This window comes from Salvia splendens, chromosome 2 (genome assembly GCF_004379255.2).
Source record: "Salvia splendens isolate huo1 chromosome 2, SspV2, whole genome shotgun sequence".
In the NCBI taxonomy this organism is placed as follows: Eukaryota; Viridiplantae; Streptophyta; class Magnoliopsida; order Lamiales; family Lamiaceae; genus Salvia; species Salvia splendens.
In genome coordinates, this window is record NC_056033.1 from 30747992 (window position 1) to 30762948 (window position 14957).

The following is a 14957-nucleotide window of genomic DNA, read 5'->3' on the forward strand; positions in this document are numbered from 1 at the left end:
ATTATCGGTTCAAGTAATTTTTTCGAAGAATATAATTGATAAGAAATGAATTGGGAGATGAAAACCCATCTAACGCAGAAGAAACAACCCTCAAATAGTACTCAAAACGTTATAAAAAAATTGTTACTCAAATGTCCATCACGAAATGACTTATTCAGGCCCACTTTTATTTACTAAGGCTATTGGGCCTAATATTTGCAATAGCCCATTTTTTCTGGCTTGTGAATGATTGCTCCTAAATTCTAGGGTTTTTGACGGAAGTTAAACCCTGACTGGAAATCCTCTCTCTCTAGGAATCAGCCATGAGCAGATCGGGACAGCCACCGGATCTCAAGAAGTAAGCCTTTCATTGCTTTATCAGTAAATCGTCGTTTATTGCAAGAATTAAACCAAATGATCTTAACCTTTTTTTTTGTTCTCATATCGGCAGGTACATGGACAAGAAGCTTCAGAGTGAGTTATCATTTTTCCTGTGAAAATAATGATGGTTTAGTTGCTCAATTCTATTGCGTTTATTTTGTTCTTTCACATGTGTAGGTATATTTCTGCTGAGGTGCTTGGTTATCAGTAATATATGTTCTATTTATATTGTCATTTAGTTCTACGATCAAGCTTGAATCTAAGTCAGCCTAGCTATATTTTTGTTTCTTCAAAAAAGTAAAATGGAAATAAGATGCAGTTAATTAAAATCTATGCTTCTTAAGCAAGAATGGCAATCTTTGTAGTTCTTTTAGCCTATAAAATTAGAGTTATAAACCTTAGCAACCTGTAGAATATTGGTGTATGAATTTGAATATTTCCATCAGCATTCTTTAAAAGTTGTTGACACTATCCATGCCTTCTAATCAAAATTTACACACAGACAATATCATGGAAGCATATTTGCATTAGATTTTAATTTGGTATTAACAGTTTTGTTAAGCTAGCCATTTAAGCATATAATGCATCTGAAACTGTTATATATGTTTGTTTAATATGGTATTGACTGCATATCTAAGCAGTATTTCTTTGTTTATGAATACAATGATTCTTAAGTCTTTAATAATAAATCAGTTGCTTTATTCTGACTGGGGAAAACTATTGCACCACTGCTGCTTTAAGCAAACTCGATCTAGAATCCTCCCTTCATGTTAATTGCTTAATAAAAATCCTCCCCTCATTTTCTCCCTTGTCCCTATCCGAAAATAATGATGCTTTAGTTATTCAGTTCTTTTGCGTCTATTTTGTTTTTTCACATGTATATGTATATTCCTGCTGAGGTCCTTGGTTATAGTAATTTATTTTCTGTTTATATTGTCATTTAGTTCTATGATCAAGCTTGAATCTAAGTCAGACGAGCATTTTTTTTTATTTCTTATAAAAGTAAAATGGAAATAAAAATGCAGTTAATTACTAATTGGTTCTACGTTGTTTGATGCTGTGAGCGTTGTTATAACCTGCCTATGTTAGATGTTCAAACATGGTGGTTACAAGTTCAAGCCACGACCTATAGTTCTGTTGTACTGATCTTTTTATTTTCTCCTATTTAGGGACATGTATTACCCTATCTGATATTCTCTATTCTAATTACATAATTTGGTATTCTATGTACTAACAGCTATGACATGGGAATCATTTGTTCTCTTAACTACATGATATGCTTTGAGTGCAATTATTAGGCAAGGATAGGCTGTACTGCAACCATAAGTATATATACCATGGGTTACAAAAACCTTTATCTTTAAAATCTGTGCTTCCTAAGCAAGAATGGCGGTCTTTCTTTGTAGTTCTTGTAGCCTATTAATTAGAGCTATCAACCTTAGCACCCTGTAGAGTATTGGTGTACAGCATGTGTTAAAGCTATTGCACTATCCATGCCTTCTAATTGAAATATACACACAGAAAATACCATGGAAACACATTTGCACTAGATTAACAATTTTGTTATGCTAGCCATATAACGCATCTAAAACTATTATATATAGTATGTAACATGGTATTGATTAGATATGTAAGCATTATTTCTGGGTTTATGAATCTTAAGTCTTTAATAATATTAATAAATCAGTCGCTTTATGCTGACTGATGAAAACTATTGCACCACTCAGATGCTTTAGGCAACTTGATGTAGAATCATCCCCTCATGTTAATTGCTTAATGGAATTTGCCTTGATATCATTGGATGTTCTCTGTAGTTTCTTTTCTCCTCTCTATATATAGATGCATATATCCACACTAAAATTGTCTGATACTGTACTTTCCAGTAAAGCTTAATGCCAACCGCATGGTGGTTGGAACACTGCGTGGTTTCGATCAGTTCATGAACCTGGTGGTGGACAATACTGTGGAGGTGAATGGAAATGAGAAAACTGACATAGGCATGGTGGTGAGTCGTTTTCGAACCTGTGGTGGTTGAGAATTTTTGTATGCTTCACAACATCATGATGGTCAATCAACCTTACAAATGTTGTTGCTTGCTTATTTGGCAGGTAATTAGGGGTAACAGCGTGGTTACTGTGGAAGCTCTTGAGCCGGTTAGTAGAGCACAATAATTGTACATTGTTTGTGTATGCATCCAATCTAATATGTAGTGGCAGCTCATATTGGATACTGCAGCTGTAGTGATTTTAACATTATACGACTTATGTCTGACGTCCAAACTAAATAGCTTACCTATTGTTCCTCATTTCTATGCCTGTAAATGTTGGAGCCTTTCTGTTCATCAGTAGTATAAAAATGCTGTGACTTGTAAAGAATGATTATCTGTATTCGCGGTTGGAATTCTCCTTTTTGAATGATACGCGATTATTGTAATTCGAAAGTAGGGAGCGAGCGTCCAAGAATATGGAAGTATTTTTCTTAGCTTCACAAAGTGGTAACTTTATTTATTTTTTTTTTTGTATAAAAAATAAGGAGCGTCACTTATCTTGGAGCTTTTGTGCCATAAAGTTTAAAATAAAATTGTGGCTTTTGCCTTCGTGTTTTCTTGCTTTATTAGTGCAGACCGTTGCGGATAGAACAATGAGTGAAAGAATCTCATTCTTCGTCTCGTATGATATGATATCTTTGTTCGGGGGAGTTTTATATTACTAACTCAATACTTAATTGTTAATTATAATTTAATAATAGCCCTTAGATATACAAATTAAGGGCCTAGATCATCAATCTCGAAATGTCAATACAATTAATAAAAAACGTCAATAAGGATATTAAGGTCAATTTACAACAAATTAGTTGTAACTAACTTTTCTAAAATATCACATAACTTTAAAACCATATAACTTTCTAGATTTAAATTATTTTTTCGCATAACATATATCAAATTAAAGATAATTTCATAAGGATTCTAACGAGGTCTCACTTGCATATGTTCCGATGTCAAAATTTGAAATTTTTTTGAAAAATTCCAATTTTTTCGTACATCAACAAATGTCAACATAGTATATAAAATATGTCAATATAATACATGTAGAATGTCATTCTCAAAGACATTCTGAAAGCATTGTGTTGATATTTTCAAAACACTATATTAACATTTTCATCCAAAACTCTAATTAAGTAGTTTTTTTTATATATTTCAATTTAATTAATAAAAATAAAAATTATACGTGACAGATTTTAGACCACTAGATTTCTAAAATCTTATAGTCTTAAATTAGTTGTAGTTAGCAATTAGAGATTGAGTTAGCAATTGATCACTCTCCTCCTTGTTAGTATTTATATTTTATTTTCATACAGAGATAGTTGAAATAATTTTGGTCCATTATAAGCTACCCCAATCATGTTCATCAACTGTCTCATTTAACTACGTACGGAGTAGTATCGTTTTTTGATGAAATGTGTCCACCACAGGTATGCACAAATCAAATTTCATCTTCTATCCTAGGGCTAAAGCTTGTAGAATTTTGAATTTTCATGATGACAAAACATTTATTTCTCGCATTGATAACATCATCAAGACAAAAACACACTATTTACCTATATGTCTCCGTTTATGAGTTGTACGGTAAATGCAGTTGAATCACTATTACATAGGAGTACAATTATTTTTATTGCACTCCACCAAATTTCTAAAGAATAAAGTCTAAAATTGGTTCTTTTTATATGGTTAAAAAAAATTCGATCCTTCATATCAAATGATAATTATGGTGTTAGACATTATGTTTTGATTTATAGGAGTATTTAACAATTCTATAACTTAACCTCATTAAGTTAATATTTAGAAAAACACATTTTAACAGAAAAATATAATAAACAATATCATTTTGCCGCTTCTCACTATATTAGCTTAATTAGGTTAAAATGATTTTTAAAATGCTACTCCGTATTTAGTTAATTAATCCGGTCAAAACGTGGTTGATCTTTAATTTTTGTTGGAACTTAATGTGTAGATTCTAAATATTTTTAGATAAATGTACGAGACCAATTTAGGATATTAGTCATTTCTTAATAAAAATAGTTAGAAGGCTTTCAAATTTGGTGAAATGTGATAATTAACTTTTTTTATGCTCCCTCGGCCCCAAAGTGGTTTGTCAGTTTTGTGAAACCCTTTATCATATCAAAATACGCCAGGAATCAAATGCTATACCGAGGGATTACCGACGGACAGGAATCCCTTGGTGATTAACGACAGCATACCGAGGGATTCTCCGTCGGTATTATTTCCCCCCTTTTGTTCCATACGGTGTTTTTATTTAAGCTTTTAATCTTAAATTCTTTACCGACGGAATTAGATCCGTCGGTAGTAATCAGTAGCATAATATCGTTTCCCCCCGCCCCAAAAAACTAATCTCGAAAAACATTCGTCCTTGAACAACCACCATCGTCCGCCGAGCTACATACAGCCTCCATCGTCCGCCGAGCTACAGCCACTGCCGTCGCCGAGCTACAGCCACTACCGTCACCGAGCTACTTCCACATCTGTCGCCGATTGTGTCGCCTTCACCGTTGCCCCTTCGCCGAAGAATTTTTGAATATTGAATTCAAGCTCCAATATTTGAGAATTAAGGTGAGAATCTTGTTTCTACCCTCCTATTACACATTTAGGCATGGATTGAAGTATATTGCTTAGGTTTGAATTGGATTCAGTTAAATTTGGGGCAATCTCTCGTCGCAGCCGTGCCCTAGCACGAAAACAGTTGGATAAAACAAAAACAGGCGAATATTTGAGCCTTAATTTTTGTTTAAAAACCTTTTAATGCCTTAATTAATAATGTAAATATTACTATTATGTTTAGGCCTAATATACTGAAACAGGCTGTTTTATTGATGCAAATGCACTGATTCAGTGATGAAATTGAGGTAATTTGGCGGATGATATGGTGAGTAGGGGGATTTGTAATGTGTGGAATTGAATTCTGATAGATTTTAAATCTAATGAGCATTTTGCAATCTTAGCTACATTAAGCTACCTGCACCAAAACCATAAACGACATTAAACTTTCAAACTTGCAGAAATCATTAATGTTGACACGAAGAAGCCTTGAAGATTGCTCAAGGAGTAGAGGTATTGATCATATTCTTCAATCTTTTCATTTGATTTTTTTAACATTTAGGCCTCTTTTAATGTTGAATTTCACTTCTTGAGCTGTAGATTTTAGAGAACGTGTATATGGTAGCTCAAGAGAAGATCAAAGGTACTTATAAATAAATTTTGCATTAGAATGTTATTTCTGATATCAACAAAATATTCCAAAACTTGATCCCAACTTTTTCTTGCCTTTTTTTCAATCAATTAGCAGCAAGAGGGTTTAGTTTGATATGGATCCATCAATTCATCTAGTTCAGGTAAAAACTACTCAGCATTCTTGCAAAAGAATCCAACTCTCTATATTCTTCCCCACCCTCAATCGGTCAACTCACTAGGGAGAAAGAAAATTTGCCTTCTCTCTTTCTCCGTTCACACCCTACCTTCTCACCATCTTCCTCCTTATCTTAAATGGAAACAGCCTAAGGCGTAAGCTCCTTCCTCATATGAATTGCATGTTAGAATCCATCTCTTCAGATAAAGATAATGTGACGAGGAATTATGCTCATAGTAATACTAAACCTTTGTGTGACTTAAGAATTGGACTTTATTGGGGATTAATTGGTCGAGGCTTTTTTTTTAATTTAACAGGAGTTAGTTTAAGATGTTAGTTTAACAGGATTAATTGGTTGAGCCTTTTAAAAAAATAAAAATTAGTTTGCCTTGAAATTTTAACAGGAGTTAGTTTAAGATGTTAGGTAACTTGTGTAAAAGTTTCAGATTTAACGAAGTATGTATGATTTATAGTGATATTTTCAAAATGACTTTTTTTTCTTATGCCTCTGTTCTGATTGTCTGTACTAAAGAGCATGTATCTCTTTAATGGCTGCGAATTAGACACTGAATTTTTAACCCTGTAGAATAGGCTTGTGTATCATTTAGTGTTCACTGGTTTCACTGAATTCTGACTCCGTAGGAGCTTGCAACAAGTTTTCAAAGTAGTACCAAAATTCTGAAAATCTTGACAAGTTTAAGCTGAGCACTTTAGTTTAACTACAATTATTTTCACTTTTGCTTGTAATACAATTAGTAACACATTTTTTGATGCAGATTTGGAATAAGATGAAGAAGGGTCTAAGATAGCATTTGTGGCATCTGCAACTGCCTTTGAGAAGTGGACCACACGATCTGGATACGCCGGACAACCCAAACGCCTTTGAACTTCAACACATTCCCATTCTTCAATGCTTCTAATTTTATTATTTTAATTGTATCTCACTCAATTTATTTTTTATGCAACATAAATGTTGTGTTTAACTAATACTCCACTAATAGCCGAGATCTCTTATTTTATGCATGTACAGTGATGAATCTATTGCTGCATATGAACCGAGCTCTCGAAGTGTTTGTCGCTTAGTAATATTATCCAGGTAAGGTTTGTTTAGTTAACTACACCCAAAACTCATACTGTTTATGAAATGTATAGAACAACTTTGGATATCAAAATTATCATGCTAAGAATATGATGTCAATGCATTGAAAAACTTTATATTGTCTTTATATTTGATTATTACAGGGGCTATATGTAATTTATATACCTGCGTACAGTTTGTTCCTTAGCTAGCAACCTAATATTTGCCAAAACTTCATCACTTTGGCCAAGAAGTATGCTAAAACATTTTTTCATTGAAAAACAAGTCTTATGGTCTCTGCATTTGCTTCTCTCTCACCATCTACCTGCTGCAATTTTATTCCTATTGTAACTTGTGAGCTACAAGTTAGATATTAGTAGAGTTTGATTACAGAATGATGCTACTAGCTAATTCAATTCATCTGCCAACTATGATTCTTTGTTAATGAAATCTAAATAAATTTATGTCGTCCAAGAACCTTTCGCAAAGTTGATGACAATTTCCATAGGCTTGTACCCTTATAAGATAAATGTTCTTGGTGAATTTCAATCGATATATTGTTGTTGTGAACTATATATGGTTTCAAACTAAGTATAAAAGGGCCATGCTTAATGATTAATCACCATTAGTTTTATTTTTATTTTTTTTCCAGATGTCTCTTATTCATGGAGCAAAGCTAAGCTACAAGGGTAAGCCGCTTTCGTTTTATTTTTTCTCTTATTCATGGTCATGAGTACACTCATTTATTTAGGAGCATGCTTTGGGGTGTGTTAGAAATTGTTGTTGAGGACTGAGGCGAGCAGCGTTGTTAAAATCACGCTAGGGGCGTGCCTGTGGCCTTATATATAATTCCATTCGTATTTGATTATAGAACCAGGCAGGCAGAATGCCTTCCAAGACCAGTTCTGTGATGAGAGCGAGTCGTTCAGAGATGTTTTCGACGGGAGGAAACATTGAATTGGGCTTGAAATAGAAGAATAATAGCATTTGATTTTGTTTTAAATGGGCAGATCACCTTATTTTAAAATTGTTGTAAATTGTAGCTTTGTTTTCTGCGACTTGCAACCAAAACTTAAGATTCACTTTAAATAAATCGGTTACCTTTCATTTGCGTGATTTACTTGTATGGAAGAGTTGCATACATAAAAATATTGGCTATTGTTATGGATTTTATGGTATAATGGAAAATATGATATTGTGTTGTATGGCTGTAAAACCAGAAAATGAATCTACAAGAAATACATTAGAATTACCGACGGATTTCTTAATTAAAGATTTCCGTCGGTACAGATTTCCTCATTTATCTTACCGACGGCATATTCTGTCGGTGATGTCGTCGGAAATATTTACCGACGGAATGGAGTCTATCGATAAATATTACCGACAAGCATATTACAAACGGAAACGTTTCGTCGGTAATCCCGTCGGTTTCGTGTTTACCGACGGAAAAGTAGGAATTACCGACGGAATTGTCCGTCAGTAAAATAGTTATTTTTTGTAGTTCAATAATTCACGTGAACGAAGTGTGTCCAACTAAGATATTATTTGATATTCTACACATTAGAATTTAGAATTGTAGTACGTTCTAATTTTAAACAATTAATAATATCTCTTTTAATTTAGGAGTACATTTTAAAAAATGAGAGCGAATGCCAATTGTAATTAATGACTTTAACTTCAAAAAAGGAGAGCTCATTAATTACACTCATTTGATATACTGGAGTGCCAATACCTACTGGGGTTTAGATCGATTTCAAATTTCATTTTTATATCTATTTCCCTTTTCTTTCTTTTTGGTGCTTGTTGATGATATAGAGCCATCAACAAGCACCAAAAATATAACCCAAAGCATCATCACCTTTAATATCACAAAAATATACTACTACTACTACGTTATTGCAGATAAAATAAAGTCTAAATAAAGCATGAGGAAATGATATAAATGATGATGAACAAGTCCCACCATTCCACATAAACTTTACTTCTACTCAACAAAACAGTAGAATTTCTGTGTCTCAAAATTCTTGTCTTGTTCTAACACCATCAACCACCAACCCCATAATCATTAACCTGCAGTTTTTACACAAAAACAGGAGAATAATCCACCAAACAATTCCCCATTGAATATTTTTCCCTCCATCAAAACCCCACTCAAAATCTTGAAACACACACAAGCTTCTCAACTGTTTTAAAGGAGGAAATATGACAGAGATAGTACGTTCCCCATCTCAACAGCTGCCCTCCACCTCACAACAGAATGTTGTCGACGCTGATTTCTACAGCAGGGGTTGTGAAATAGGAGAAGAAGGGGATGATGAGCTGCCTGTTTTAGCTGTTTTCTTGAGTGTTTTTAGGAAATCATTGGCTGGTTGCAGAAGCAGGAGTGGAATTCAAGACCATGCCATAATGGAGATTGGTGGCCCTACCAATGTTAGACATGTTGCTCATGTCACCTTTGATAGGTTTAATGGCTTTCTTGGCCTCCCTGTTGAGTTTGAACCTCAGCTTCCTAGAAGGCCTCCTAGTGCCAGGTCAGCTCTCTGTGTTTCTTCAATTCTTTTTTTGCTTCTTGGAGGAATTCTTGTTTAAATTTTATCTCAATTTTGGGTGTAGGCATATTTAGTAGCATAACGGCTAAATTCTTTTGAATGTAAACTTATACTACCAAAAAGTCTTGAACTTTTGTGCAAAATGTTTTTGCATATCATTTCTTTTTCATGATATATTGCTTTCTTTGAAAAAGCTAGTCACATGGTCTTGATTGCATATGAAAGTTGATATCCAAAATAGATTAGTCAGTGAAGTTGTTCTTTATTCCTGACTATCATCTTAAACTTGCACAATCACCTCATGTCTTTATCCTGCACCTTGATGTTGAAAGTTTGATTGAGGATTTTCTGTAGTACTCGAGTGTTTGGAGTTTCAACAGAGTCGATGCAGCTATCTTTTGATGGAAAAGGCAACTGTGTGCCTACCATCCTGCTCATGATGCAACGACGCCTCTACTCGCAGAGAGGCCTAGAGTCTGAAGGAATCTTCCGAATCAATCCAGAAAATGGACAGGAAGAGTATGTGAGGGAACAGCTAAACAATGGATTGATCCCAGATGACATCGACGTTCACTGTTTAGCAGGTCTCATCAAGGTAGTTTTGTTTAGAATGGTAAAGAGTGAAGATAAGATGTGAAGTGATGAAAGTTGATTGATTGTATTTGTATTGTATGTATAGGCTTGGTTCAGAGAGCTTCCAAAAGGGGTGCTGGATTGTGTGGAGGCGGAGCAGGTGATGCAGGCGCAGTCGGAAGAAGAGTGTGCTCACCTTGTGAGCCTCCTTCCGCCCACAGAAGCAGCGCTGCTGGATTGGGTGATCAATCTGATGAGCGATGTTGCTGAGTTAGAGCATCTCAACAAGATGAATGCACGAAACATCGCCATGGTTTTTGCTCCAAATATGACTCAGGTAACTTAATACTGAAAAATCAAAACAAACAATAAGAATTACTCTCTACTAATGAGGCTGCTTTAACTGTTGCAGATGTCTGATCCTATGACAGCGTTGATGTTCGCTGTCCAAGTCATCAACTTCCTCAAGACTCTGATTGTCAAAACCCTGAGACAGAGGAGGGAGGACTCTGTGGTGGAATGTAGTTCAGTGATGCATCACAAGAACAAAGGCGAAAGCGAAATACAGGAAGAGGAAAATGAAAAGCCTCAAAATGAAGATGGAAAAGGAAAAGGCCATTGTGGTGATATGCTAAGCAGCAGCAGCAGCGGCGTTGAAGGTGAAGGCGGAAGAAATCAATCGAGGTTGCAGCCAAGAAGTTTGAAGAAAGGAGCAAAGAGAAACACTAGTCAATCAAAGATTTACCATGCTGCATGTGCAGGTGACAGAAACAAACAAGCGAACGTGATTAGGCGTGCAAATTCGTGCACAGGGCCGAGGGAAGCATGGCGATGAACCCTACTTCCATTCATCTTATTCTACTAATATCCTTCACTGCTTGCCTTTTTCACACTCTTCCTGATGGATTTCAAATTGTTGATGTAATTTATTTTCTCTTCCTCATTTGCATACCCTTTTCACATCACAGTTTCTTCTTTCTATCCATTGAATACTATTCAGTTAAATGACATTTTATAACCAAATCAAAGTGTATCCATGTTGTGAATAGCAGAACTTCACCAATAGTCTTTACAAGAGCAAGAGCCACCATGAAAATGGTGGAACCGCGTTGCATCTCTAATTATAAATCGGCAATCTACAAATTTGCTAACTGCTTTTACAAACCTGTGACAATCTCCACATATCCTCAAGTTCTTAATAACAAGAATTTCCTTTGTTGAACTCATGTTCAAAAGTGCAAACGCTATCGCTAGCCTCTCGCTATGCACACCCGAATTCTCCCCTTCATCGCCTTGCTTTGCTAGATTCTCCAACCTCTTCAACATATTGTAGATCTCTTTCGATTGTGGGTGACGTTTGTCACCCGCCACAAACAGATGATTCTCCCCTTTGTACTCAACATAGCTATAACCAGGATCCTTCTTCAGCCCTCTTTCTCTCATCATCACTCGAACCCTCGCCACGCCTTCCATGTCACCCGCTTCCGAGTAAATATTCGATTGCAAAACATAGTAACCGATATTCGTAGGCTCAAGCTCAACAACCTTGTTGAAGGCCAACTCCGCCAACTCAACATTCTTATGAATCTTGCAAGCACCAAGTAGGGCTCCCCATACCGGACCATCTGGCTGCAGTGGCATCGACTCAATGAGGTTTAGCGCTTCTCCCAACCGACCCGCTCGACCCAAAAGATCCACCACGCATGAGTAGTGCACTGAAAGAGGACTCAATCTGTAAACCTCCTGCATCGAGTAGAAATAACCCAACCCCTTCTCTGTCAGCCCAGCATGACTGCACGCGGTCAGAACGCAGACAAAGACGGTCTTATCTGGCCGATTGCCTTCCTTGATCATCTGATCAAAGAGCTCCACAGCAACCTCTCCTTGTCCATGCATTCCATACCCACCTATGATAGCCGTCCACGACACCAGAGTCTTATCAGCCATGGCGTCAAAATTCGTACGCGCCCTCACCAGATTACCGCACCTAGCATACATGCTGATCAACGAATTCCTCAGAAATGGATTAGATTCAAATCCACGAACTTTTATCATCTCTTCCACCTCAAGGCCAATTCTCTGCTCGCCAAGGTTGGCACAGGACGATAGTACGCCAACAAGAGTCACCTCATCGGGGGGGACCCCAGAGCACTGCATATCACGGAAAAGATCCAACACCTCGGCACAAAGTCCATTCTGCGAGTAACCGGATATCATGGCGTTCCAAGTGATCAAACTCCTCTCAGGAATTTCATCAAACAGCCTCCTTGAAGACTCGATCGACTCACAACGCGAGTACATAGACAAGAAGCAATTTGCAACATCGTGATGTGAGGTGAAACCTAATTTCATAACCAAGCAATGCAATGAGCTCCCGAGATTCAAGTGCGGAGGAATCGTGCAACCGGGGACAAGCCCCAAGATGGTGACAGTGTTCAACGGCACGCATTCAGCCCTCATCTCGAGGAGGAGAAGCAAAGCATGTGAGAGACTTTTCTGAATGAATCCAGACATTAAAGCATTGTAGCAAACAGTTAGTCTGGCTGAGTCAGGAATTTCGTCGAACACCTTGCGCGCATTATGAAGCAAGCGGAACTTACTGTACATGGAAATGAGAGCCGTTTGGACGAAGGGTTCAAGAAGGCAGCCGGATTTGACGACGTGGCAGTGGAGCTGTTTTCCGGTGAGATGGAAGGAGAGGGAAGCAGAGGACTTGAGGATGAAGGGGAAGGTGAAGGCGTTGGGGGTGGCACCGGAGCAGAGCATTTGGCGGTAGAGAAGCAGAGCATGTTTGTATTGCCCATTCTTAGAGAGTTGTCGCAGCTGCGTGTTCCATTTGGCCCCGCTCGCGGCGGCGGAGGAGGTTTCAGTGGGTTGCGGAAGACGCGCTGTCCTAAAACATAGCTGCAAGCTCTGCCTACTCATTGAATGGGGGAGGCATCCTCTGCTTTTTTGTTTAAAATAATTTTTTTTTCTATAACATTTGTAATTTTGTATCTTTAAATACTCAAAAGCTAATTATTTAGTCTAAGAATAATCTCTAATATCATAATTAGAATCTATAAAGTGTTTTAGTTTATTGATTTAATTGAAAATTATAATATTATTGATTTAACTGAAAATTATAATGTATTTTTGAGTATTTTCTAATAAAAATAATAATATTGTAAAAAATAAGAGAAAGTGATATAGCAAATTTGTGTATTACTTCAGTTTTAAAATCCATCTCAAATTTCGGCAGAGTTCCAAAGAGTGGAAAACAAGTTCATGCGATCAAATTTTGAGTTAGTGAAAAATACCAAATTTGGTCTATATTTAGAACAATAAGCCAGTATAAAAATGGGGTACATTATTAGAGTAGAATGACATGATAGAAAGCTACACAGAAGCTATTTTGTAGGGAAGTTGAACGGCAAAAAAAGAATGGAAAACAGTGTGCGATCCACATTTGGTGGGGTGGATTTGGTTACATTTGTTAATTGAAAAGAAGCCATACATGATCTGTTTTGAACTGAAAGCAAGAAATTAATAAGAATGACAAATTCGAGCGAACCTTTTCCGGCGGCCGACTTAGAGAAAGAGTTGCATCCGGGCAGCAACAAGGAATTTGAGGTTTCCTCCGCCGTCCACAAAAACAAGGTAGGTCACCATTATTATATTTATTCGTATTTTTGTTATTAATTACTCAAAGTTATTGTAAGGTAAGAATATGAATGAATGATGTGCAGCAAGAGCAAGAGCAAAAACCATTGGCTGAAAGGAAAGAGCAGGAGACTGAGGATGCGCTGCACAACTTTAAGAAGACGATCACCATTTCTGTGATCGTCCTTGCCTTCGCCGGTGCAGTCTTTGCCGTAACCAAGAAAATCAGAGAGAAATAGTATATACTTTTAACACTTTTTTCATCGTCATAAGGATTTAATGTAGTTTTCCAATTTTGCTACAAAACCGCTGATAATCACAAGTTTTAGCATATTTGAGTCTCTTTTTCTGAGTTTTTCGATGCAGATTTAGTTCTACCATAGTCCCATATACTAGTACTATAGATTTATGAATGATTGCATCACAACTTCTATAGTAGTATTAGGTTTAATTTGTACCACAAAATTGAGAGTGTGGGATTGAATCCTTTAATTCTAAATTTAATGATAGGTATCATAGAAAGTCTTGAAATGTATTTAACTTTAAAATAACATTAAGATCCAAAATTTTCATTTCTACAATTTAAATTTCATATGTGAAGTAAATATTTGAAATTCTAAATAGTTTTAAAATTAGATACTTTCACATATTGCATAACCACACATTTACACACATGGTGCCCTTACATTCAGACAACACATACATTTAAATGCACACATAACTCGGAGCGGATCTCCTACTTCACTCCTCCTACTCTACTCCTACTCCACACTCACAATAAAATAAAATAATCCACCATCACTTATTAAAATTGACCATGATTATAATATTATTTTATTTTGTTGTGAGTAGGTGGAGTAGAAGTGGAATAGAAGATCCTCTCCGCACATAACAGCACCCACTTCACAAACACATGACAACACACTACACACACCCGCTGACATGCACAAACACTATACACACACAACACACGTGCTAAACACATGTACATTGCACTCAAGCATAACATGCAAATAGTAGACACACGCATAACCACACACACATGACAAAATCCAATACGCATTTAATACAGATACACATACAAACTACAATCTCCCACTTTGATACTCAAAAACTTTCTTTGGTATTATAAATTTTTGATACTGTATCGCTATTGCATACTTGCAGTATACCGTACCGTATTTCGTTTATTTCGATATAACGAAATACGTTATACATATATTATAAAAAAACATGTTTTGTACCCAAAATATTTTAAATAGCAATTTAACTATTTAAATTGCGTCCAAAACAATAAAATTTCATCACAATCAAATCTTTTCATAACATTCGAAT

General features: G+C 36.1%; 3 protein-coding genes and 1 long non-coding RNA gene across 5 annotated transcripts; 3 read left to right on the plus strand and 1 right to left on the minus strand.

The window, feature by feature from the left end:
• The first annotated feature begins 215 nt into the window (after positions 1-215).
• Positions 216-2800, plus strand: LOC121764395 (probable small nuclear ribonucleoprotein G). Its single transcript, XM_042160427.1, has 4 exons — positions 216-337; positions 431-453; positions 2244-2365; positions 2469-2800. The coding sequence occupies exons 1-4, from the start codon at positions 303-305 to the stop codon at positions 2529-2531; spliced, it is 243 nt and encodes an 80-aa protein (XP_042016361.1). The 5' UTR covers positions 216-302; the 3' UTR covers positions 2532-2800.
• A 1681-nt stretch (positions 2801-4481) lies between these two features.
• Positions 4482-7974, plus strand: LOC121764405. The gene is made up of 6 exons (XR_006042561.1): positions 4482-4987; positions 5434-5485; positions 5573-5615; positions 6557-6876; positions 7511-7547; positions 7633-7974. It is a non-coding gene; the product is annotated as an uncharacterized LOC121764405 (long non-coding RNA).
• An 880-nt stretch (positions 7975-8854) lies between these two features.
• LOC121792165 (rho GTPase-activating protein 5-like) lies at positions 8855-11003 on the plus strand. The gene is made up of 4 exons (XM_042189999.1): positions 8855-9389; positions 9762-10002; positions 10087-10317; positions 10393-11003. The coding sequence occupies exons 1-4, from the start codon at positions 9061-9063 to the stop codon at positions 10813-10815; spliced, it is 1224 nt and encodes a 407-aa protein (XP_042045933.1). The 5' UTR covers positions 8855-9060; the 3' UTR covers positions 10816-11003.
• A 14-nt stretch (positions 11004-11017) lies between these two features.
• Positions 11018-12929, minus strand: LOC121792164 (putative pentatricopeptide repeat-containing protein At3g11460, mitochondrial). 2 transcript variants are annotated; one of them, XM_042189997.1, is made up of 2 exons: positions 12581-12925; positions 11018-12476 (listed from the first exon to the last, which is right to left on the minus strand). In XM_042189997.1, the coding sequence occupies exons 1-2, from the start codon at positions 12782-12784 to the stop codon at positions 11037-11039; spliced, it is 1644 nt and encodes a 547-aa protein (XP_042045931.1). In that variant the 5' UTR covers positions 12785-12925; the 3' UTR covers positions 11018-11036. The 2 variants fall into 2 exon arrangements, with proteins under 2 accessions (XP_042045931.1, XP_042045930.1); XM_042189996.1 differs by having other exon boundaries at positions 11018-12929.
• Between the last annotated feature and the right edge of the window lie 2028 nt (positions 12930-14957).

Bases quoted from the DNA above. Each gene is read 5' to 3' on its own strand.
- LOC121792164 (XM_042189996.1), bottom strand. From the start codon at position 12,905: ATGAGTAGGCAGAGCTTGCAGCTATGTTTTAGGACAGCGCGTCTTCCG.
- LOC121764395 (XM_042160427.1), top strand. From the start codon at position 303: ATGAGCAGATCGGGACAGCCACCGGATCTCAAGAA. The intron at 454-2,243 runs GTGAGTTATCAT...TGTACTTTCCAG, and splicing joins CATGGACAAGAAGCTTCAGA to TAAAGCTTAATGCCAACCGC. The intron at 2,366-2,468 runs GTGAGTCGTTTT...CTTATTTGGCAG, and splicing joins AAACTGACATAGGCATGGTG to GTAATTAGGGGTAACAGCGT.
- LOC121792165 (XM_042189999.1), top strand. From the start codon at position 9,061: ATGACAGAGATAGTACGTTCCCCATCTCAACAGCTGCCCTCCACCTCA. The intron at 9,390-9,761 runs GTCAGCTCTCTG...GATTTTCTGTAG, and splicing joins AGAAGGCCTCCTAGTGCCAG to TACTCGAGTGTTTGGAGTTT. The intron at 10,003-10,086 runs GTAGTTTTGTTT...TTGTATGTATAG, and splicing joins GTTTAGCAGGTCTCATCAAG to GCTTGGTTCAGAGAGCTTCC.